At 38.3% G+C, this 25,952-nt stretch overlaps 1 protein-coding gene across 2 annotated transcripts in view; it reads left to right on the top strand.

Moving 5' to 3' along the window:
- The first annotated feature begins 913 nt into the window (after nucleotides 1-913).
- The window catches only part of NADK2 (NAD kinase 2, mitochondrial), a 45,413-nt gene continuing 20,374 nt past the window's right edge, over nucleotides 914-25,952 (top strand). For both annotated transcript variants that reach the window (XM_061187707.1, XM_061187708.1), the window contains exons 1-6: nucleotides 914-1,305; nucleotides 16,121-16,209; nucleotides 17,089-17,177; nucleotides 18,049-18,130; nucleotides 22,878-22,961; nucleotides 24,771-24,907. In XM_061187707.1, the coding sequence (XP_061043690.1) occupies nucleotides 1,003-1,305; nucleotides 16,121-16,209; nucleotides 17,089-17,177; nucleotides 18,049-18,130; nucleotides 22,878-22,961; nucleotides 24,771-24,907 (784 nt within the window). In that variant the 5' untranslated portion in view covers nucleotides 914-1,002. The remainder of the gene's footprint in view (nucleotides 1,306-16,120; nucleotides 16,210-17,088; nucleotides 17,178-18,048; nucleotides 18,131-22,877; nucleotides 22,962-24,770; nucleotides 24,908-25,952) is intronic.

Here is a 25,952-nt window from a genome sequence, read left to right as displayed (position 1 = left end):
CAACCATATCTTCCCATCTAGAAATTTTCCACTTGGCCAGACTCGTCTATCCCTCATCCTCTAACTTTCTCAAAGGCTAACACCTCCCCTCCGCCCCAATAGTTTTTTGGAGGTTAGCAGGAGCTGTACCACCTGCGCAGTCCCACAGGGTACCATGCTTAAATGAGCCTGGTGCTCGGCTTACTGCTCTCTATCCCTCTTGCAATTCTTAGCAATTGCTGAACAAGGGACTCTGCGTTTTCATTTTGCACTAGGCCCCGCAAATTGTGCAGCTGGTCCTGAGTCCGTCTCCTCAATCCCTGGCCCAGAGCTGGACATATCAGCCATCCAATACGCGGTGGCTGAATGAACGAACAAAGGGTCTAGTCTTATGTGCAATAATGAAAGAGTCTAGTCTTACGTTCAATAACGAAAAAAAGAACTGACCCCGAGCAAGAAGCTGCAGCCTCACGCACGTTCCCGCCAAGCCTTTAAAATCACACTCGCAAGCCCGGCGCAGCCTCAGACCGGTTCCAGCTGGGTTCAGCTCCAACACCAAATAGAATTCCGGCCCTTCCCCCGGCCGCAGCCAATCCCTGAAGCTCCTCGGCCCCCGAAACGCTGCGGGTTCTGATTGGCTGGTAGAGGTGGCCTGGGGGAGGGTGGAGACCGCGGGGGGAAAGGGGTGGAGCTGGAGGTCGGTCCCAGGGCGGGGAAGCGGCTACTGCGCAGGCGTCGATGGAAAAGGCTACCCAAACAAACACAACCCACCACCTGGAGGCCTCCAGCTTTTCCCCGCCCACCTTTCCCTCTCGAGGGCTCTCCCGACTCCCAATCGCCCGGCTTTCCCCGCCCCCGTCAACGTCTCGGCACGTCCCTTTCGCGGCGCCGGCCACGCACGGCTGTGCACTTAACCTCTGCCCGCCCGGCTGGAACGAAGAGGCCGGGGCGGCGCGAGCTGCGCGCAGTGCTGGCGGCTGGAAGGGGAGGCGGGAGCCCGGGCCTGCAGCCGCTGCCGGGCTGATGATGACTTGTTACCGAGGCTTCCTGCTGGGCAGCTGTCGTCGCGTGGCGGGCGGCCGGGCAGCGGCGCTGAGGGGGCCAGGGGCGGGAGGCCCCGCCGCGCGGCCGCGGCTCGGCGGTGACGGCGGCGGCCGGCGGCACCTGGGGCAGGGGCAGCCGCGCGAGCTGGCGGGCTGTGGCAGCCGCCCCGACGGCGGCTTCCGCCCGTCCCGGGTGGTGGTGGTGGCCAAAACCACCCGGTACGAGTTCGAGCAGCAGCGGTACCGTTACGCGGAGCTCTCTGAGGAGGACCTGAAGCAGTTGGTGGGTCCCCGCCCTTGTGCCTCGGCCCGGCGCTGGTTCGGTCACTGGCTCGGCCGTGACTTTGGCGGGGGGTAGTTCTGGGAATCGCTCCGCAGGCCGCCCCTGGGGAAAGGGAGCCCCTGGGCGCCGCTGTGGGCAGCGGAAAAGAGGCTATGGTACCGCAGACACACCCCCTTTTACTGGGCAGGACTGCCAGGCCTGGGCACGCCGGGGAGCCCGTCTGCTTGAGCCTTTTCCGCGCTGGAACGTGGTTCTCAGACAAGGTTCCAGGAGTTTGTTTCAAAAGCTCACGATGTCTCCAGTGCTGGGCAGAGCAGCGGGGAAAATTTGAATGTATGTTGTTAAGTAGAAAGGTCCAGACAAAAGGCAGGTAAACATGGTAATTATGAAATACAGCGTCTAGGTCGATATAATATAGTAGTGCCTCCACAACAGACTGTATTTGGTATAGATATTTACTGATATCTTTGCCAAGTATATAAATACACCTAAGGGGGGAAAAAAACCCCAGAATCTTATCTGCCTTCACTCTTATTTTTGGAACTTCTGATCCCATGTCCCCACCCACTTTAAGGAAAGGAGAGTGATGATGCTACCATGAGCAATGTGTCTAGAAAAATCTCCACTGGAAATCTCTAATTGTTGACACTGCAAAAGGCACCAAAAGGCTTTGGAATAAATTGCCTATAACCATAATCCTGTAGAATTCTGTGCAAGAGTAGACAGCCTGTTCTGAACTTCTGGTTCGTAATCATCAGCAGTCTTTTGGTAATATTTTGGGGAGGTATCAAAATGAAATTGTAAATCATCCTTGTTTAAGTACTGACTGTTTTCAGCATTTAACTTCTTGACTGTTTAATGAGTTAATTGAGGAGGGCCCCTGTATTCATCGGGTGGCCATGCTAGGTGCAGATTTCTCTCCTTTTCCCTAAGTGTTTGAAGGTAGCAATTTATAGAAGACATTTGCATCATTTAAAGAGTAAATCAGCAAACAGTTGGAGCAGGAGGTCGGAGTAGTTGAGTTTGTGTTAGGGAGTGAAGTTGAGGGTGAGGCAGGGAATAAAAATGTCTGAAGCAAGCGTTTCAGGGAATTGGTGATTTGGGAAAGAGGTGTGCCATATGGGTTGTACTCCTAATTTTGCAGATCTACTTTTTAGAAGTTGTCAAATGCCATATACCCATAAATATGTTCTTCATACAATTTTATGGAAGCCTCTCACGACAAGTAAAAATAGTATACTTGATTGGCATGTTCAGCGTGTGGGATTGGGGGTCAGGAGCTTGGAGCCAGGCCCAGGTTCTCTGTGGTTAACTTCCTCTACTTCTTTTTAACTTCCGTGGGCCTCCTTGGTGACAACGATACTTTTTGTGTTGTGCTGTCGTTTTCAAAGTGCTTTCACCTAGTTCAGTGTGTGAAATACTAGGATTGGACCAGGTAGCCTCCAAGGCCCTTTCTGGTATTTTAAAACTGAAGAACTTTTACAAGGCCTCAAGAATATGAGTGGCATCTGAATTAGATTAATTCTTGGACCTCTGAACTAGATTGACACTAATCAAAACTTTTTAAATGTAAGGCAAATCAAGTCTTTAAAAATCGAACTACCTAGTACATACACTCTGAGTATCTGAAGAGAAATCTGTAATAGGTAAATATTTGCCTATTGCTAAGTATGCTGTTTGGAGTAAGAAAACTTTTGAAGTAAAACTTCTGCACTGTAGGACACAATTTTGAAATAGTTGTTGCTATCATTTCAATTAAATTTTATTGGATTTGTTTCTTACTGATTTCAGTTTTATCATTTATGTTAAGGCCAGTATTCAGAATGGCATAGTATTAGGTGGAGCCCGGAGCAGAGATCAGGAACAGACCAAATAATACTAGGCTGTGTGAAGTTGTTCTAAAATGGGATTCTGTAATAGGAATGATAAGATGATTAATACTGTTTGCTGTTTTCCTGGGGTAAAAGATACTAAGGTATATGAATCATGTGAATTGGGTATAAAAGAAAGTGGCCAAGTGCTTACTTGAGTCTTCTGGCACCGTGGCTGGCTATGTCTGTGGTGTCCTGGTAAGTTTTGTATCAGGATTCTCTTTTGTTGTGGTGGTGGTGATTGTTTTGTGGCAAAATAGATCTCTATTAGGTTACTTGTTAAAATGCAAATGGAAGAAGAGGGATGGAGTGCCAGTATAATTTCATACCCTGAAGTCTTGTGGTTCTCTAACTTTGTAGAAACTTAAACAATTAGAGGAAATACTTCTTAGCTGATAAAGCATGTACAGACTGGGTCAAAGTTTGACTTTCATTTGCTCTTTCATATTGGTTTTACATTGGTTTATTTTTAATTCTTGCATTTCCCTTCCCCCTAACTGATTAGTGACTTTTCTTGTGAATAGAGGATTTCCAATCAGTGATTTTACATCTACTGGCTCAAGACCTTGCAAGGGCTAATTGAACTATTATTACAATTTACTTGCATCATAAGTGATGTAGCTGTTGGTGGGTTTGGAGCTTATATTAACACGGTTGATGACACTCACAAACTAGACCTTTAGGTGAATCAAAGCTGATTGGAAAGGGTTTTGACATCATAAACATGCCTTATTGGCCAAAGAATGTTTCATTTCAAAATATTTTAATACATACCAAATAAGAAATGAGCAGTTTCCACCCTTCTCTGCCCCCGCTCCAAGTCTTACAACCCCAGAAGCAACCCCCTTTAATGGTTTCCATTTTTAGTTTTTTTAAAAAATTAGTTTCCTAATGGGATAGAATAATTTCATTTAGTAGTCCCTCTATTATTGGCTTACATTCTTCCTAGTTATTGTCTTCTTAGCAGATTTGGGAGTTGCTGTGCCTTGGATTTTGTTTCCCTTACTCAGTTTCTTGAAAACACTGGTGTAGCTTAGGTTGTAGTTCTTGGGTAGATAATATTTTTGCCACATGTGCAATGCGTGTAGTGTATGCAATATGAGTATTTATCAAATTAAAGAACATGATCTGGAGTACTGCCAGAGAGCCTTCTAACGGAGCCTCACTCCTTTCAAATCTTCCAGACACAGGAACCAGAATGGTCTATCCAAAGTGAACATCTGGCCCCTTTACTCCTCTGCTTAGAACCCCTCAGAAGCTCCCTATAACCTATAGAGTCACCCAGGGAATTCGTTAGAATGCAGGTACCTGAACCTTATTCTCATCCCCCTCAATATAAAGATTCAGTTTGTGGAGAACTCCCAGACTCTGCCTCTCTGAACCATACCCTTAAGGTTGCTGATGCTTTGTCCAGGGCTTTGCATTTTTAATAAGCTCTCCAGGTTTGTAAGTGGTCCCCAGATAAGACTTCGAGAAATATTATTGTAGGTGAACCTTTATTATCCTTAGTGTGCTAAAACAAGGCCTTTCATGAATTTACTCCTGTCCACCTGTTGAGCTTCATTTCTAATCAGTTCTTGTTTAGAACTTCATTTTCCATTGATTTCAAACTGCTTTAATTTCCATTAGATGTTGTGCTTATTTAATTATTTATGGATCAGTAGCACATTAAAATGGTTCAAAATGTAAACGATACAGAAGAGTATGCAATGAAAAGTCTTTTTCTTATTCCTGTCACCGGGCACTCAGTTTTTGTCCCTGGAAGTAACCAATGTTAATCAATTTCTTGTGTTTCCTTCCAGAAATAATATATACATACAAATCAACAGGGTGAAATATTCTTTTTCTTTATCCCATCCCTTTTTACTCAAAGATAACATATTATTTAAGCTATTCTGCACCTTGTTCTTTTTTTAATAGTATGTATATAGTACTTATTGTGTGCAGATGCTTTAGTTTATTAAAATACACTGTAATGAATAATATTTGTGTTAATGAATCAAACTCTAAAATACTTAAAAGTGGACTTGCTGAGTCAGGAAGTATGTGGATTTGAAATTTTAATAGGTATTGCCAAATTCCTTCCCTTAGAGGCTGTGCCAGTGTATACCTTCACCAACAATATATGAAGGTGCTTGTTTTTTCATAAACAGTTTAGCATATTTTGGGGTCTTTGCCAACCTGGTAGGTGAAAAATGGTATTTCAGGGTAGTTTGATTTGCATCCATCACTGTCTTTACCTTTGTAGCCCCTTTTGCTCTGAATGCTCCTCCATCCTTTCGCCAATTCCTGTTCTTGCTGTGAGGTGAAGCTTACACATTACTCTCACAGGAAGCCGTCCTTGGTAACCTTGCTGGGCCTCTCTCTGGCCGCCAAGCTTATGTTAGGTATTCTTCACTGTATTTTCATAATACATATGTTTTTGAGCTTTCCATTTTAGTATATTATCTGTGGTTATTTTCTTCTCTGGAGTTGAGGACAAGGACTGTATCTTACTCATCATCCTCTCTGCCTTTCCATCCCCACTAGGTAAAGGTGGTGAAATGTTGCTGAATTTTAAAAAAACATTTTTAGTTCTTTTCACCCTGAGGCTGCCAGTCCAGGGCCTTATTTCCGGCTGTCAGGCTTCCAAAAGATGTTAGTTGCTAAAAACTTAAGGTAGAGATTACTGATGTGAGTGCCCTGAAAGAGGTTTCATGGTTAAATATGTTTGATAAACATGAGCCTAAACAAAAGATGATTTTTATTTGACCATGAAATTTTTTTTGGGGGGGGGGGGTGCCTAAAATGTTTTTAATTCTGTGGAACACAACTTGGAAAATAGAGGCTTGAGGTACACTCCCGTGAATATTGGCAGTTAAATAGGAGACTCATAAAGATGTAAAAGGATTGAATATCACAGTAGCTGGAATTCACCGTTAACAGAATCATTGACCAGTATGTTTTAGAGCCCTGATTTTCAACCTACACTATGTATCAGGCTTACCTGGGGGAGCCTGTAGCCAGCCATGAAGTTGTAAATAACATAATTTTTTTTTTACTGTGATCAGTTTTTCTATATTTTTAATTATATGACTTAAGCTCTAAGTTAAGATACTATGCACATTAATATCTTCTCAGCTAGTAAAGTATAAGTTGACTTTATTTTAATATTATTTTGTGTCTTTAAAAAGTTACATCAGTAATATATTCTTTAGAATGTCTATTTTTTAGAAATTTTCTTTTCTTATTCACTATTGGTTTTGAAATTTATCTATGTTGATATATGTTAATTCATTTTAATTGCTGTATAGTATTCCATTGTTTGGATAATTAGGTTGTTTCCAGTTTTTCCACTATTTAAAAAAAATGCTGCAATTAAAAATACAAATAATTTTTCCATAAGCATTGAATAACTCCCTGATTCCTACTGCTCTCATGAGCACTTGGTAGACTTTAACATTTTTGCCAATGTGATGAGGGTGAAATTGTATCTTTTAATTTTAAGATACTTAAAGAATAAGGAAGAATTTATAGGTGAAGGGGAGAGAACAGTACTAGTAAGACAGTGGGAAAGGTCATCTTTTTGCCAGTAAAAAGAACTCAAACATTGGTGACTTTAATTCACAGTCAGAAAAATCTTACATCATGATGTACTCATATTTGAAATAGAAGATAACATGAAGCAGTTTACCCTTGTTACATGTAGTATAGTTTCTTTTCTCTTTAATAATAATGCTGGTTGTGATCACTAGGTTGGTATGGTACCCATTCTAAGGGCAATTTGAAAATCATTGCTCAAGAGGAAGTATTATTGAAGCTAAACAGGTAAGTGGGCCTTATAAAGTTGTTAAATGCCATGGTTTTATCTCCTAGTGGTTTTCAGTCTTACCACAACCCTTGCTCAGCCCTACTCTCTTCCCCACAGGAGTGGAGGGATGGGTCAGCTTTTCTGAGACATCACCATTCTGGGACTAGTATGAAAGCAGGCTTCTGGTGGGAGTGGTTAGATGACGAGGGGAATAGGAAATACTTTTTAAGGAAGAAACTCATTTAGAAATTCCAGAGGCAAGCTATTGCATGAGACCAGATAAGAGTTGATGTTGCCCAGAACTCAAGCAGTGGCAGCATGAATGTAAAGGACAGATTGGAGAAACAGTTTACAGGTATAATTATTGGACTTCACCATTGGCTGGCTGTGGAGATTGAGTGTGAAGGGAGAATTAAAGGTGACACCTGGGGTTTACTTTGTTGACTAGGTAAATGGAAGTATTATTGACTGTTATATGGGATTCAGAAAAGCAAATTAGAAAGGGTAATATATAATCAGATTTAGATGGTTTTGGGGAGAGGTACTTGATCTACCTGTGGGTGAATATAAAGGTAGGCATTTGAAAATTTGAGCCTGTAGCTCAAGAAACAAGCTTGCCCTAACAGTTTAATTTCATAGGTACTGGTGTATACTTGGTAGATCAAGTCCCTAGAGTGGGGAGATAACGAAAATGAAGTGGGAACGGATAAGAAAGCGAAGGAAGGTACCTTGAGCAATCCCAACATATAAGGGAGTAGGTAAACAGAATTAAGGGGAGTGCAGAAGTAGGAATAAAACAATGGGGAAAGTAAAGGTGAGAGTCTGAGATAAAGAATAAATGGAATAGAAATGATCCAAGATAAATACCAAATATAGCTGAAGAAATATTCAGGGTTCCCTGCACCTGGTCTGATCATACTAGGTAAGTAGTTTACTCTAGCTGTCAATTAGGTACCACTGATCCTTTTAAGGCAATTTTGAATGGTGCTTGGTGTACCATTTAGTTAAGTGTGTTCTTCTAAGAGTGCTTAAATTATGCCTAGTGAGTTTACATACCAAACTCTCATTGTCTCACAAGTTGGTGAGACAGTGTGTTAAATTTATGTGTTAAATTTAAAAAGACATATTTTCTTCCCTTACTGGAGTACAAAATAGTAATGCTCATCTGACTAGTAAAACAAGTTTAAAAAATTTGTATTTGTAATAGATTCAGTTTTGGTCAAGTAAAAATGTCTGTGATACTTTAATAAAAGTGTTTGGACCGTTTAGAAAATAGCATGACTATCACCTCTGACCTTAAGGTGTGGTGAATTTCTGTCCCTTCAGAATCCTCTTTTTTTTCCTTTCATGCTGTGTTGTGTTTTAACCTCTGAGCCGCATGGGGAGAAGTGATCTTGGCTTTTGGAGATATTATAAGAAAATTCTATTGCTAATACTGAGTGTGTCTGTCTGTAGAGCTTTTAGATTCACACTGCTTTTTCCAAGTATCCTAGTGAATAATCATAAAAAAAAGTTTTTTTTGTGTTTTTTTTTTTTTTTAATGCCGATAGGAACTAACAAGCTTTTGGGAAAAAAAGGAAGAAAATATTAAGAACTTTGTTACTAACACCTAAGGTGTAGCATTGCAGAATTGAGAATGTATTCTAAATTTCAGTAATTTCTCTAATCTCTTAATTGTAAGACATTTTACAGAGAATTCACGTGTTCTTGTTTTTGTCTGATTGAAGTATGTTTTTAAATCTTTGAAGTGTTGTTATTTTCCGAGGGGGTAGCTAGAAATTCTTACTAGCCTTTGAATATTAAAAAAAAACTTTAAAAAAAATATGAGCCAGTTGAATAGTGATTTAAGACTTTCTAATTGATGCTTTTTATTAGTGATTTTTAAAAATGCCTTATCTCTTGGCTGCCTAGTTAGCCAGTACATGTTAATGCAGCTTACTAGCCCAACCAGCTAGATTGTTTATGAAAATAATTAATGAAAGAACTTGTATTCTCTAAATAAATGTATCGAGCATGAGTTGTTAAAGAATTAGTTCACAAGAAGAAATGTGAGTGGGAATAAGAATTTATGAAGTGACATTTCTGCTCCAATATTAAGTATTGTAATGCTAAATGAACTTTGTCTTTAGATTTGGAACTTCAGTGTTGCTAGCAAAACATATTAAAATCGTGGAAAACTTAGTTTTCTATTAGTTCTCTATAATTTTTCCCCCGCAAATTCAGACCTCCTTCACCATGTCAAACTGAAGTTTCATAAAACTCAGCTGCTGAGTAATCTTAATTTTCTGGAGTTTTCTGAGAGCCAGGAAGTAAGCACCAAAGCTCCTGAACCACCAGATTAGAATTAATAGTACCGATATGTAGGATTTATGTTCTTTATTCCTGGGTACATGTTCTATATTGTCCAAGCCAAAAATGGGAACATAAGATAAAAATCTGGACAGTGAATTGAACTCTGAAGGCCAGTTACCCTTAAGTTTTATTTATAGCAGGTTAGAAGCAGTAAATTTGATGAAAATATTTTAATAGACTTTTCTACCTTTGAATGAGTTCTCACTGTCTGAGTTTTCAGTGCTGCATTTAATGCATTTGATTGAGCTCAGCTAATGTTTACCTGAACACAGTAGTAGGCACTCACATATCTGAATGAATAAATTTAATTTTTTAGATCTTAATTTCTGGTTATTCAGTGTTTACTCTTGAAATGGCTTCATGAGAGGTAATTATTGTAAAAAAATATTATAGTGTGGTAACTAATCTGCTAGAAAATCAGGGGCTTGATATTGAGCAGGTTAGTTTGAGATGCCTGTTAGATATCCAGAGAAAGATGTCAGAGACGCAGTTGGGTACCTTCACCTGGAGCCCTAAAGATAGGCCAGGATTAGAGATTGCAATTAGGAGTCATCAGCATCAGCATACAAGATCTCTTTTAAAGCCTTGAAACTAGAGGTCCCCAGGGAGAGAGCAGAGAAGAAAATCACTGCGATCCATATTTACTGAAAGGTGGTTAGTGCAGTTTTAGTTAATCTGTGGTTGGGTAATGGAAGTAATAATCTGAATATTAATGCTATGTTCATCCATATTTAGAAATGATACTTAGGATAGTTTTTCAACCCTGATTTACATTGATTTGTTGATCAAAGTAAATGAACGATATCTAATTATTACCTTGCTTGCTGCTTTCCTTTAGAGAAAATATTCTTAACATTGGTTTGCTCTGTCTAAATATAATGAGGTTTATATCTAGGCATTAAACTGTTGTACAGGCTGTCTCATTTAGTATATGTGAGTTAACATTTGTGGATTAATTTTTTTTTTCTGTGTGTGGAATTCAGTTTATTTTTTTTTCCCCTTTTTAAAATTTTTATTGACGTATAGTTGATTTACAGTGTTGTGTTAGTTTCAGGTGTACAGCTAAGTGATTCAGTTTTATATATATATATATATATATATATACACACACACGCACATATATTTATATACATATATATATATAAATCGTTTTTAGATTCTTTTCCATTATAGGTTATTACAAGATATTTTGAGTATAGTTCCCAGTGCTGTACAGTAGGTCCTTGTTGGTTATCTATTTTAGATATAGTATTGTGTATATTTTAATTCCAACCTCCTAATTTATCCCTCCCCACCCCTTTCCCCTTTGGTAACTATAAGTTTGTCTTCTATGTCTGTGAGTCTATTTCCATTTTGTAAATAAGTTCACTTGTATCATTTTTATTTTAGATTCCACATATAAGTGATATCATATATTTGTCTTTGTCTGACTTAGTTCACTTAGTATGATAATCTCTAGGTCCATCCATGTTGCTGCAAATGGCATTATTTCATTCTTTTTTATGGCTGAGTAATCTTCCACTGTGTATATATACCACATCTTCCTTATCCATTCATCTGTTGATGGACACTTAGGTTGCTTCCATGTCTTGGCTACTGTAGATAGTGCTGCTATGAACATTGGGGTGCATTTATCTTTTCAAATTATAGTTTTCTCTGGATATATGTCCAGGAGTGGGATTGCTGGTTCATATGATAACTCTATTTTTAGTTTTTTAAGGAACCTCCATACCATTCTCTATAGTGGCTGCACCAATTTATGTTCCCACCAACAGTGTAGGAGGATTCCCTTTTCTCCACACCCTCTCCAGCATTTATTATTTGTAGATGGACTGATTTTCAAATAGCCAAATGTGTCCTCAGCTCCTCTTCTGAAAAGCATATGTTTCCCTGTAGATTATAGAGTGAGGACAACACTATTTTAAAAGTCTTAACCCATTATTCATAAACAAGATTGGGAAGGTAGGTATCAAAATATTAACACTAATTATCCCTAGGTAATAAGATTATATGTAGTTTTAACTTTTCATGAATGTATCTTCCATGTTGTATTGTTTTTATAACCTTTTTAAAAAGAAAAATACATATTGTTAAAAATACTATCTAAAAATTGGTTTTACTTTATAATTCAGTAAGTAATGATTTAAAACAAAAGAATATATTTAAGATTGTATTTTGGACAGGTACTTGAAAAACAGATTTTGTATCATAAAGAGGCAAGGCGTAAGGGAATTTGGAAAAGGAAAGAAAACATGCTTTTTTTTTCCTTCCAGTTTTATTGAGATGTAATTAATACACAGCACTGAATAAGTTTAAGGTGTACAGCATAATGATTTGACATACATACATCATGAAATGATTATCACAGTAAGTTTAGTGAACATCTATCATCTCATATAGACATAAAATTAAGGAAATAGAAAATTTTTTTTTCTTGTGATGAGACCTCTTAGGATTTGCTCTCTTAACAACTTTCATATATAACATAGAGCAGTGCTAATTATAATTACCATGTTGTCCATTACATCTCTAATACTTATTTATCTTAAAACTTTGTACCTTTTGATTGCCTTCATCCAACTCCACATCCCTCCATCCCCTGCTTCTAATAACCACAAATCTTACCTCTTTTTCTATGAGTGAGTTTGTTTTTGAAGTATATTTGATCTACAACGCTATGTTAGTTCCTGTTACAGAACATAGTGATTGGTATTTCTGTACATTTCAAAATGGTCACCACATGATCATTTCATACCTGTGACCCATTTATTTTGCAACTGTAAGTTTGTACCTATTAATCTCCCTCACCTATTCTTTCCTTCCCCCATCCCTCTCCCCTCTGGCAATCACCTGTTTGTTCTCTGTATCTATAACTGTTTCTGTTTTGTTATGTTTGTTCTTTTTTTTTTTTTGATACCGCATATAAGTAAAATCATATAGTATTTGTCTTTCTCTGTCTGACTTAATTGGGTTAGCATAATAATACCCTCTAGGTTCATCCATGCTGTCGGAAATGGCAAGATTTCATTCTTTTTTTTTCAAGGCTGGGTAGTATTCCATTGTGTATATATAGGCAGCATAGATACGGGCCTTATTTTTGTATCCATTCAGCCACTCTGTGTCTTTTGATTGGAGCATTTAGTCCATTTACATTTAAAATAATTATGGATAGGTGTGTACTTACTGCCATTTTGTTAATTTTGGGGGGTTATTTTGTAGTTCTTTTTTATTCCTTCTTTTCCTTTGTGATTTGATGACTATCTTTAGTATTATCTTTGGATTCCTTTCTTTTTTGTGCATGTGAATCTATTGTTGATTTTTGGTTTGTGTTTACTGTGAGGTTTATATCTTGCAGTCTATATATACATGTGCCTATTTTAAGTTCAAACTCATTTTTGCTCCTTCCTCTCATGTTTACTGTCGGGCATCATGTTTTACATCTTTTTGCGTATCTCTTACCTACTTATTGTGGATATAGATGATTTTACTATTTTTGTCTTTTAACCTTTTTACTAGCTTTGTACGTGGTTGATTTACTATTTTTACTGTATATTTGCTTTTACCAATGAGCTTTTTCCTTTTGTAATTTTCATATTTCTAGTTGTGGCCTTTTTTTCCTCCTCTGCTTTGAGAAGTCCCTTTAACATTTGTTGTAAAACTGTCTTAGAGGTGCTGGATTCTTTTAGCTTTTGCTTGTCTGTAAAACTTTTGATCTCTCCATCAAATCTGAATGAAAGCCCTCCTGTGTAGAGTATTTTTGGTTGTGGGTTTTCCCTTTCTTAACTTTAAATATATCATGCCACTCCCTTCTGGCCCACAGAGTATCTGCTGAAAAGTCAGCTGATAGCCTTATGGGAGTTCCCTTGTTCGTAACTTGTTGTTTTTCCTTTGCTGCTTTTAATATTCTCTCTTTATCTTTAATTTTTGCCATTTTAATTACAGTGTGTCTTGGTGTGGTCCTCTTTGGGTTAATTCTGTTTGGGACTCTCTGTGCTTCCTGGACCTGGATGTCTGTCCTTTCCCATGTTAGGGAGGTTTTCAGCTGTTATGTCTACAAATATGTTCTCTGCCCCTTTCTCTCTCTTTTCCTTCTGAGACCCCTATAATGTGAATGTTAGTATGCTTGATGTTGTCCCAGAGGTCTCTTAAACTATCCTCATTTCTTTTTATTTTTTTTTCCCCTTTTTCTGTTCAGCTTCAGTGATTTCCACTACTATATCTTTCATCTTTCTGATCCATTCCTTTATGTCATCTAATAGAATGTTGATTCCTTCTAGTGTATTTTTCATTTCAGTTATTGTGTTCTTCTCTGTTCGGTTCATCTTTATATTTTCTAACTCTTTGTTAAAAACTTCTAACTTCTCACCCTTTTCATTTCATCTTCTCCAGAGTTCTTTGAACAACTTTATGATCATTACCTTGATCTCTTTATCAGGTTTAGATTGCCTATCTCCACTTCACTTAGTTCTTCTGGGGTTTTATCTTGTTCATTTATTCGGTACATATTCCTCTGTTGCTTCGTTGTTCCTAATTTGCTGTTTTTATTTCTATGTATTTGGTAGGTTGGTTATGTTTTTCCAACCTGGGAGAAGCAGCCTTTTTTAGGAGATGTCCTTTGCATGCCAGCAGCACACTCTGCTCTGGTCACCAGACCTGTGTGCTCTAGGGGTGCCCCCTGTGTGGGCTGCATGGGCCCTCCTGTGATGGGCTAACTACTGTGGGTGGTCTGGAAGGCGTGGCTGGCCCCAGGTCTGGTTGGTTGTCAGGCCCTGCCTTGCGTGGTGGCTGCCAGCTGCTGTTGGGTGGGGCTGGGTCACAAGGCTGCTGGCTGTGGGGCCCTGGGGCTCCTTGCGTTGGTGGGCAGAGCTGGGTTCTGGAGTAGGTGGTTACGGGGCCAGGGGCCCCAGGTCTAGTCTCGGCCTGCCGATGGGTAGGGCTGGTTCTCGACATGACTGGCTGTGGGGTTGGGGGTGTCTCAAAGCTGGTGGGAGGGGCCGGATCCTGGGGCAGTTGGTTGAGAGGCCCAAGGTGCCCCAGAGCTGGTGTTGGCGCACTGGTGGGTGGGGCTGGGGTCAAGAGGATCCCCAGGCTGGTGCCTTCCCACTGGTGGGTGAGGCCAGGTCCTGGGGTTAGTGCCATCCCACTGGTGGATGCAGGCGGTCCTGGAGTCTCTGGCTGCAGGGCCCTGGAGGTCTTGGAGTCGGTATTTCAGCCCACCGGTGGCCAGGGCCAGGGCCCAGGGGGTCCTGGGACTGGTGCCTACCCACTGATGGGTGAGGCTGGCCCCCAGACTGTTGCAGCTCCACTGGTGGGCAGAGCCGGGTCCTGGGGTCTCTGGTTGCAGGGCCCCGGGGGTCCCAGGGCTAGTGTGAGCATACTGGTGTGTGGGCTGGGTCTTGGGCCCTCTGGTGGACAGGGCTGGGTCCTGGGGTATCTGTGGCCTCGGGGTCTTAAGGCAGCAGACCTGTGAGTTCACATCCTGGCAGTAAAAAGCTAGAAGGAGGATTCCGAAATGGTGCTTGCCGTCGCCAGCATCCTCGTGGTAGAACGAGCTTCCCAAAATGACTGTCACCAGTGTCTGTGTCCCCAGGGTGAGCTCTAGTTGCCCCTTGTCTCTTCAGGAGCCTCTCCAGGATCAGCAGATGGGTCTGACCCAGGCTTTTTTCAAATTACTGCTTCTGCCCTGGGTCCTGGAGCGTGTGAGATTTTGTGTGTGCCGTTTAGGAGTGGAGTCTCTATTCCCCAAAGCCCTGGCTCTCCTGAAAGTAAGCCCTGCTGGCCTTCAAAGCCAAATGTTCTGGGGACTCGTCTTCCCAATGCAGAGCCACTGGGCTGGAGAGCCAGTGTGGGGCTCCGACCCCTTGCTCCTTGGGAGGAACCTCCGCAATTGTAAATTATTTCCCCCCGTTTGTGGGTTGCCCACCCAGGGGTATGGGTATTGACTATACTGCATCTCCGAACCTCTTACCTGTCTCGTTGTGGTTCTCTTTTATATCTTCAGTTGTAGATGATCTTTTCTGCTAGTCTTCTGGTTTTTTTCTTGAATAGTTTCTCTGTAAGTAGTTGTAATTTTGTTGTATGCGGAAAATAACATGCTTTTTAATTCTAGCATTCACTCTAGTGGACATATTTCCTACTTGATGATTAAATGGATGTTTCTAAACTTCCCTCTCAACATTTTACTTTATGGATTATTTAGAAGACATGTACTTTAAAAGAATATTAATGATAAGATAGTGACTTTAAAAGAATATTAATGATAAGATAGTGACTTTATAAAATATTCTAAATGACTAGGAAAAATAATCCTTGAAGGCTGTATGTCTTTATATCTAAAAGTTATCCATTCTCAAGCAGCTAACAAGCCATTTGTTTGGGTTGTGTAAATTCCAAATAGAGTTCATAAATCTGAATACAAGAGAGCTGAAAATCCAAGAAGAACAAAGGTCATCTAACTGCCTTCTAAAATACTAGTTCATCTATGGTCTTCAGTAGCCATGTGCAGTATGTTAAAAATCCATTTAGGAAAAAAAAGCACTCAAGCTATAAAACATGAGATTTTTGAGATCCTGTTGACCACATGATTCAGGAAACTTACTGCTGTATTTGGTATTAAAACCAAGTTATGATTTTCTGGAACCAGACTTTCTAATTAAGTTTATACTTGTAGGTTTCACAGATAGTCATTAAAATGTATCTTCAAAAAAAAAAACCCATTCTGTTTTATATAGGGCTTTTTAAATAAATATAATATGTAATATATATTATGTAATAAGGCAAAACTTGTTTTATTTTGATATAGCTTGCATTGAAAGGCTCTAGCTACAGTGGACTGCTTGAACGACATCATATTCACACCAAAAATGTAGAGCACGTTCTTGATAGTTTACGGTAAGTCTGTGGGATCAGGTCTTGAGTGGGACTTGCAATTTTTATTTTTACTAGCAGCTAATACTTAGATTTTTAGTAAAGATGGCCATTATAGAATCATTTTAAGAAAATTATATCATGGCTAATGGACTGATATTATAGTGTTTTTAAGGACATTTTTATTGTACTCTGAAAATTTCACAGATTTTCAGTTATTATTTGGTCTGCCCAAGAAGTGCCTTTTCTACAAAGAGTTAATTTTGTACACAGCAGGCTTCAACTGTAGTGCAGTGTTTTATTTCTTAAACAGAATAGTGGATTATGTAGGTGTTCATTATAATAGTCTTTGAATGTCTAAAAATTATAAGTACAGAAACTTCAGTTAATTAGGGGCTAAATGAGTCAGCAGATAAGTTGCTGTGTATGCAAGAGAATCAGTGTGAGAACACGCAAATTAGAAAGTATTTTAGTCACTTTCAGTGTCTGGCACTCAATATTTGTTGAATTTAAAATAACAGCTATTCACTTTTATAATTTAAAAAATTGTCTCTCGAGGTGTTAGTCTTCTGGGCCGTTTTGTATTAATGAATTTTAGCATCAGAAAGAGTAGAGAAAAGGAAATGCAATTGTAACTAATCAATATTGCTATTCGTCAAGGGCTTTAAGAGATGTTTTTAAAGCACATGGCGATTTGGGATAGTCAGCTTATTCATATGCTTCCTATAGTTAATAGTTAATTGGTTGTTGTGGTTAAGTGAAAATGAAGCTGACCTTACAAAGCTAAACATAAATTTGTTTATAAAACAAACTTGTTTATTTATTGTAATAATCTGCCTCTCAAAAAACATACTCCTTTATGTTAGTGGAAATTTTATACACGCTTTACTTTTTTTATCTTAGGAATGAGGGGATTGAGGTTCGTCTCGTAAAGAGGAGAGAATATGATGAAGAAACTGTTCGATGGGCAGATGCTGTCATAGCTGCAGGAGGTAATAGTTTTGCAGAGGTAAAGGTGCTGGAATATGGAAATGCTCTTTAATAATCATATTGCCAAATACCCTGTGGTCTAGCTGTGATGAAGCTTTCAGAGTCCTACCATAAGACAAATTTTTGGATTTTTAAGATCAGGTTTTAAAAGATGTGCTTTATACAACATTTTACTTTTCTAGTGAACGATGTTATTGTGAGGTTCTGTGCATGTATTTCTGTGTGTATATTTAAAGTGTGTATTTAACTTTAAGTATGATTCAAAGGATTATTTATAACTATTTTGGTTTAGTTATGGCAGTCTTTAAAAAAAAGTTGAGTTTAAGAATTTAATGAGATTAGATAAATTCCATCCCTCTTTGGCCCCAATATACTTACACTTACACTTGTTTTTTCCTGAGCTTTATTATTATGTTAGTGACTAAACCTTTACATTTTTTTTGGAGAGAAAAATCCAAAGCTGGACACTTTTGTTGGATGTATTCTCATCAAAATAATTTATGAATTGGGACTGATGTTATGCGAGAGGGAAAGAGGATTGGTTAATAGAAGTGATAGGGTTAGAATAACGGTTCCCAGCTGGAGGCTACTGCTGGCATCCAGTGGGTGGCCAGGGATACTGCTCGCCACCCTACAAAGTTCAGGACAGCCCTCACAACAAAGAATTATCTGGCCTGAAGTGTCCATCTTGCCACTGTTGAGAAATTCTGGATTAGAGTGGGAGAGATAATACAGAGGGATAGTGGGTAGAAAGGAGTAGACTGTGGCAGCCAACAGGATGGGGTACAGGTGGGATTATTAAAAGAACTAGTGTTCAAAATGTTGTTAAGAACTAGTTTTGTAACAAGTCTGGTTATGTCTTATGTCCTTTAGGTGATGGCACGATGCTTTTGGCAGCAAGTAAAGTCTTGGACAGACTTAAACCAGTTATTGGAGTAAACACTGACCCAGAACGGTAAGGAAAAACTTTTTTGTGCTTTGCTTTGCATAGTACCTATTTATGATAAATCTTAAATTTGGAAGATCCTTATCCTATTGGTACAGGGTGTTTTCTATGGTGCATGCTGTGTGTAAGTGGAAACATCACCGTTCCTGGCTATTGTGAATGTTAGAACCATGTTCCAAAATCATTTCAGTGATGAAATTTAGGCATGTAGAATTGATCTCTACCTTTAGTAGATTTCTCTTCTTTGTCGTTATTTTCAAGGACATAGCTCTCTTTTTTAGCTTAGGCATGCGAAATATATGCATTTAGCTGGCGTTGGTGGCAGAAAATTATGATATGGGATGGACAAGTTCTCACATTTGACTTCCCGGGTAGTTTGGGAGTAATATCTGTGGGAGAATAGACTTGAGCCCTTGACCCGGGTGAGTACTGGTGACTTCGGTGTTGCTGGATGGCTGAGTTAATGATGTCCCATCTTCTGCCCTTCCTTCTGGCTCTCATCTACATTCCTGAATATGCCTCCACTGATTTCCTGGGTGACTTCGTTGACTTAATAAATAGACCAAACTCTATTATCACTTTTTTTTCCTTTCCTTAGCTTCACTGACATTTATCCTCATTCTGTTCCAGCCACCCACAGCCATGATCATACTTGGACTTTGTCATCACCTAGAATTTCCCCACCTCTCAAATCACTCTGACCATAGCTGCCTACCTTAATAGCAGTCCTACTTCCTCAATTCTAGTAAATCTGCCCTTTGACTTTCAGTGTGTTGATCCCCTCTATTTTTTTTTCTTAATTCTCCCTTACTTCATTCACTTTCCTGACAAATTTCTTAAATATTTTGTACCATTATGTTTCTGCTCAATCATGGATGAGTCTCTTCTACTCCTCTCTGTACTGTCTCCAGAATAACTGATTAACATCTGTCGTTTTAACTTAGATGCTGGTGACTCCAGAATCTGTATATCCAACACTGATCTTGCTTCTACTCTTACCTTATAGTCTCTTCTCCCCACTGCAGCCACAGTGATTGTTTTATAAAAGTTTGATATATTATGTGACCTCTGCTCAAAGTCTTACTGTGGTTCCCCATCTAACTCAGAATAAAATCTAATTTTTACTATGACTGGGGTGACCAACTCATCCTCATCCTGGTTTGCTTGGGACTTTCTCAGTTTAACACCGAAAGTCCTATGTCCTGGGAAATTGTCAGTCTCAGGCAAACTGGGACAGTTGGTCCCCTTCACTGTGACATTCAAGACTCTACATTATCTGGCCCCTGACTATTCTGTGTCCTTATGTCCTATCATTTTCCCTTTCTTCATGCTATTCTAGCCATACTGGCCTCCATTTGCATGTATCCGGTGGCATTAAAAATGTAACATGTCTACAGATGAACTTATCTCCTTCCCCCCACCCATACTTGATAAATGGAATCATAATGGGTGCTGAAGCTGTGATGACCCATCCCTCACCGCCTTCCCTCACTCCCTTCGTCGTATTGGTCTAGGGATTTAGTTCTAAGTTTTAGGGATCTTACCTTTGAGTCCATCTCTTGCCCTCCTCACTGTATTTAAACATAGCTTTATAGTTTGTGGTTTAAATTACTGTAGTAACTTCCAGTCTTGCTCTTTCCAACCCGTTCTTTATACTTTGCCTTAATAGTCTTTCCAAAGTACAAATTTGATTGTATCCACTCCTTAATTAAAGTCTTTCAGGGTTTCCTTATGACCTTCAGGTTATATTGCAAATTCCGTAGCATAGTATATATGATCTTTCACCATCTGTTGCCTATCTGCTTTTCTAGTTTCATCTATCCTCATTTACCTGTAGGCACTATACATTCTTCAGCTTAAAAAAAAGACTGATGCCTCTCTAGGAACATTCTAGGATCCTTCCGAAAGTCTGTTCTTTGGGGTTTTTTTAATTGTATTTTTTTCACAGTTTTATTGAGATATAATTGACATACAGCACTGTATAAGTTTAAGGTGTACAGCATAATGACTTGACTTACATGTGTTGTGAAATGATTACCACAATAAGTTTAGTTAACATCTGTCAACTCATATAGCTGAAAAAAAAAAAAGAGGGGAAAGTTTTTTTTCCTTATGATGAGAACTCTTAGGATCTACTCTTTTAATAACTTTCAAATATACCGTACACCAGTGTTAACTATAGCCATCATGTGGTACATTACATCCCCAGTACCTACTTATCTTATAGATGGAAGTTTATACCTTTTGACCACCTTCATTCAGTCCCCTCTCCCCTAACCTCTGAAGGTTGTTCTTAAGTGCAGTGTAATGTATGAGCATCCTAATGTCATGATTGAAGGCTCACATATGGGAGTTTTTGCTCTGGTGAGGAGCTTTGTTGATATCAAGAAAGAGTTTGAAAGAGTAAGTGAAAGAGTTCTCCAGATGTCCATGTGCTTTTCATGCCTTTGTTTGTGCTTTTGCCTAGAGTGCCCTTAGGACACTTACTCAATTGTGTAGTTCTTTTTCATTCAAGACTGGTACCTCTCCTGGGCTTTGACTATGATTCCTTGTACAGAGAGCACTTATCTCTTCATATTATTTTCTGCTTGATTGTTTGTCTCTTCCATGAGACTATAAATTCCTTGAGTATAGGACTTAATTTCTCTATTGCTAGCATTTTAATTGCCTTTAGTATTCGTGCACGTGTATTTTAGAACTTTGCAATGACATATTTTTACATCATTAAAGTAAGAGATTCTTTAGTGATCATATTTTATACAGTTTGTTGAAATATATTTTCCTTTAAAAGCTGGCTTAATACTCATTAACCTGTGGGGATTTTGAAACTGGTAAGCAACAGGTGTTGCTTCTCTAATTTCTGCCTAAAATGATGTGTTCTAGAAGTCCTCTGGTTTTTCTTTTTGCCTCCAGGCAGAAATGAATTAAGCACCTGGCTTGTTCCATAATTCAGGTTGCCTAAATTCTTTTTCTTAAGCACTGAGGTGTCTCACAATCCTTAAATAAGCCCAGAAGTTAATGTTCAACTTAAGTTTCTTCTTTTCTGTAGTAGTTGTCAAATGCAGCATAATAAATCATCCCAAAACTTAGAGGCTTAAAACAATAATAATCATTTATTATCTGTCATGGTTTCTGTGTGTCAGGAATCCAGGAAGAGCTTGGCCGGGTGGTTTTAACTTGGGCTCTCTCATGAGGTTATAGTCAGATATCAGCTGGGGCTGCAGGCATCCGAAGGTTTGACTTGGGTTGGAGGATCTACTTCTAAGATGGCTCACTTGTGGACTCATCTAAATTAAATATACAATTTCGGTTTTCTCTTTTGTATTCTGTACTCACTCTACTGACCCCTGTAAATAATTATGACATTTAAATGCTTAATGATCAAAATGGGATGGAGGGCATGTGATAGCCAACCTCCAAGATAGCCTCTTAGTATTTACACCTTTATGTGGTTCCCTTCCCACTTCTGTATTCAATCAGGGCCGGCCTGTGGGACCAATAGAATATGGAATAACAGTGTGTGAATTCCAAGGCTAGGTCATAAATGGTATTGCAACTTCTGTATTGGTTTCTTGGATTGCTCATTCTGGAGTAAGTCGGCCACCGTGATGTGAGGATACCAGAGCCGCCCTGTGGGGAGGCTCACATGGAGAGAGACTTGAGGCCTCTTGCCAACAGCTAGCACCAGTGAGTAAGCCACAATGAAAGTGAATCCTCCAGGTCAGGTCTAGATTTCTTCTCTCTAGAGTGTTTTAGACCTGCAGTTGACCTCCACAGGTATTCTATCAAATGTTGATTATCTTTTATAATCTTAGCACTGTAGAGAAGTATTGCAGTAAATATAAAAATTTTAAAAATTTAGTCCCCTGCCTAAGTTTCTTAATCACAGTGTTGACCCTCTCAGATAAATTGATTAGTCACAACTTTGTAAAAGCCTTTTTCTCTGCTCTTCACGTTTATGTTAATTTACAGTTATTATTAAGGGTTTGTTTTGCCAGGCCTACTCTCAACCTTTCCTTCAAGATTGAAGCATCATATAAATGATGAAGATTGAACTTTCTGGACACCTTTCCTCACGTTAGGTGCCATATCCTCTCATCTTCCTGTATCAACCTATAGGCAATCTTAACACTTTGTAATTTGCAATTTTAAAAAAAATTTGTCTTCCACGTAAAGCTGTTAACTCCTTGAAGGAGCTCATCCTTATATATTTTTTGAATAAATGAAGGGTTACATTAGATTAAGCTGTGAGTTCTCTTTTGGTTAAGAGAACATCTTAAATACATTTAAAAGGGATTTATGGTTCAAAAAACTTTCACATAAATAGTTTGATTCCTCAGAATAACCTTTTAGATTGGTGGTTTTATGGCCCTTTTAGAGATGAGGAAGCTGATGCTAAAGTGACTTGCCCAAAGTTGTAGTTAAATAATTTAAAGGTAAGATGCAAATACCACTATACCATTAGATAATTTTACAGGGAAATCAGTCAGTGGCAAATTGGCTGTTATTTTTAGTTTTACTGTAATGTGGAAACTTAAGTTGTATTATGGCATTAAACCTGGATTTAAAGTACTATTTCTGTTTGGTCTTTTTTTTGTTCTTGTTGAAAGTATAGACAATTTGTGGCAAAATGAATTATAGAAGTAGAAATTCAAAAAATTTCATATCTGATTTTTGTAGTTTAGTGATACCTTTTGAATTAAGTACTTTTTTTTCCTCTTCCCTTTACACCACGCAAATTCCTTTTAAAATAAAGGTCTGAGGGTCATTTATGTCTTCCTGTTCGATACACGCATTCCTTCCCAGAAGCCTTACAGAAGTTCTACCGTGGTGAGTTCAGGTAGGAATTTCTTACTATTGCTCTATCATTTTCTTATTAAGATATTATTATTATTATTATTATTATATAATTATATTATTATTGTGTGCCATTAAAAATGCTGTTAAACAGAACAAATTAGATAATATTTGGATTAGTCCATAGTTGTAACAGTAGCCATAAAAAATAATACATTAGCTGAGTCACAACCACATCTAACTTCCCTTTTTCCAGCCCGACTGGAACTGTATGGAGAAACCCTGCCAAGTGCCACTTGGCCTGTAATGTAATTGCAATTAGAGGTTTTTCTCCTTCACTGAGATAGAGGCCATGTCTCTACTTTAACCTCGTTACATGTTTTTAGCAGTTTGGTAGAAAGATGATTAAAACTGTTGGTGAAAAATTAAATGTTCAAATTCTCTGAGATTTTATTTTTTTTATCCTCATCTTCTCCCATCCAGAATGACTGAGGGTTAGATTTACTCTAACCATGCTGAGATTCCTGGTATCTCTGTCTTACATGTTAAGTATTTCTTAAGCAGTGGAGATGTTTTTTCATATTTCTTTCACTTAATTTGTTCAGTGGTCAGACTGCCCTGAAAAGAGAAGGGTGGAAGGAGGAGCTGAGTTGAGGTTGGCCGATTAATTAGAGAGAGCCAAGTTGGACTACTTTTCTTTCCCTGACTTAGCCTAGATTTTATAGTTTGAGAGAACTTTTTTTGTCTAGGTATTTGTGAAATTGTATTAAATCTTCTTGACTTCTGGAATCATTTTTTTTTAAATTTATTTATTTTATTTATCTTTGGCTGTGTTGGGTCTTCATTGCTGCGCGCGGGCTTTCTCTAGTTGCAGCGAGCGGGGGCTACTCTTCGTTGCGGTGCGCGGGCTTCTCATTGCGGTGGCTTCTCTTGTTGCGGAGCACAGCCTCTAGGCGTGCGGGCTTCAGTAGTTGCAGCATGCAGGCTCAGTAGTTGTGACACGCGGGCTCTAGAGCGCAGGCTCAGTAGTTGCAGCGCACAGGCTTAGTTGCTCCGCGGCATGAGGAATATTGCTGGACCAGGGCTCGAACCCGTGTCCCCTGCATTGGCAGGCGGATTCTTAACCACTGCACCACCAGGGAAGTCCCTGGAATCATTTTTTTTAGCAACGATTCCAGTTTCTAGTCATTTCAGAAGTTTAGCACCTTCACAAATGACTAATATACTCCAAGTAGGAGTATATTTTTGTATACTTACCTAGTAGAATCTGTCCCATTGGCTTTTTCATATGTTAGTTGTTGATTTTGAAATTAAACCTGATTCTTGTTTTCTTTACTTTTACCAAAAAGTCATTTAAGTTTTAGGTGTAATCTTAAGTGTTATAATATTTGTTATTGATCTCTTATTGTAAAAAACAGAAAAACATTATTACAGAATTTTAGGGAAGGGATTTTTTTTATCGAATCTGACCACCTTAACATAATAGTGTTTTAATTTCAGAATGCTTTCTTTTTTATATATGTGTTATACTTTTTGATGAGCAAAACACAACTATTAGCTAAGTATATAGGATTTAATGAATACTTGATAAAGAGTTTGACTTTAATTCAAGTTATTTGGGAGGTTTTATACAAATACATTAGATATTTCCATTACAGTAGAAAAGAGAAATAAACATCTAAATCTGTCTTTGATCAGGAACCTGTGGGTTTTAGGTGTTTCTGGTATAATAAGTTCATGGAATAACTAGTTTTTTAATATGAATTTTTTAATTTGGAGAAATTATAATGTCTAATCCTTTGTTTAATTTATTCTATTTTAATATAATTTGCTTTTCCTTCACTCTTCTAAGATGGTTGTGGAGGCAGCGAATCAGGTTATACCTTGAAGGGACTGGCATCAACCCTGTTCCTGTGGACCTTCACGAACAGCAGCTAAGTTTGAATCAGCATAGTAGAGCCTTCAACATTGAGAGAGTTCATGACGAAAGTAGGTAGATTGGGAATTAAGTGTGTTTGGGGCAATATGTAATTTATAGTTCCTTTGATCTCTAATTTCTAGAAGTAATAATTTATAATTAACTTATTTGGGGATTTCGGTGCCACTGACAACACTTAAGGAAGTGCAGTGAACTACTTGAGTTGTAAAATTTATTATGATTAGATTCTGAAATAACAAATATAGCATATTTCCATGTGAAATTTTTTCTAGGGTGGGTTTGAAAACTCATTGATTAGGGAAGGACTATAAAATGTCCAAGAGGATAGTTAATATTTAGGGAAAGATTCTTGGCCTTAATCTTTGAAATGTCAGAAAGAAAAAAGAAAGTGGTAGAAAGAAAATGAACTAATCTGTGGAAGATTTCATAATAATTATACATTTATATATTTACATTTAATTATATTTCCCATGGTTCTAGTTATTGATTAGAATCTTTTTGTTAGGAAATTTTCGCATCCCAGCTTTAAGATTTGCATTTCAAATACTTGTGTAAGATGCTAAGAGAATATTATCATAATGTGATATGCAGGTTTTTTGTTGTGTTAAGATGAATGCTCAGTTTTGAGCTAATTTGTGGATTATAATTTAGCAATATTTTCCCACTTTTTCCAGTAACTGTAAGACTTTTATGGTGCAAGAAGATCCCAAGAGATATCCTAAATGTCTGTGGACTGTATAAAAGGATATTTTTTCCTCCTGCATTTCATTTCTTGGCTAAACTTATCAGCAAAAGCTATCTTTACATATCTGCTTTCTGTCTTTGTTTCTGTCTTTTCATGGTATCTTGATGTTTACTTACGTTTATTTTTTTTCAGAGTTTTTCATGGTGATTTATAGCTTTACAGGTTAACATGTTCCTAAACTGAGTTAATGCCATGTTTTAAAGATGCTTCTTCCCTGGGAAAAAAAAATCATTTGATTTTTTGAAAGTTTTTAAGTAATTATTTTTTTAAAATCTAGACATCTTTCAAGTAATTCATAAGCATATGATTTCTTATTATCATTTTTGAAAGATTGCAGTAAATATTAAGAT

The sequence above is a fragment of the Eubalaena glacialis genome, chromosome 4, assembly GCF_028564815.1.
Source record: "Eubalaena glacialis isolate mEubGla1 chromosome 4, mEubGla1.1.hap2.+ XY, whole genome shotgun sequence".
NCBI classification, from domain to species: domain Eukaryota; kingdom Metazoa; phylum Chordata; class Mammalia; order Artiodactyla; family Balaenidae; genus Eubalaena; species Eubalaena glacialis.
This window is presented reverse-complemented; position numbering and strand designations above follow the sequence as displayed.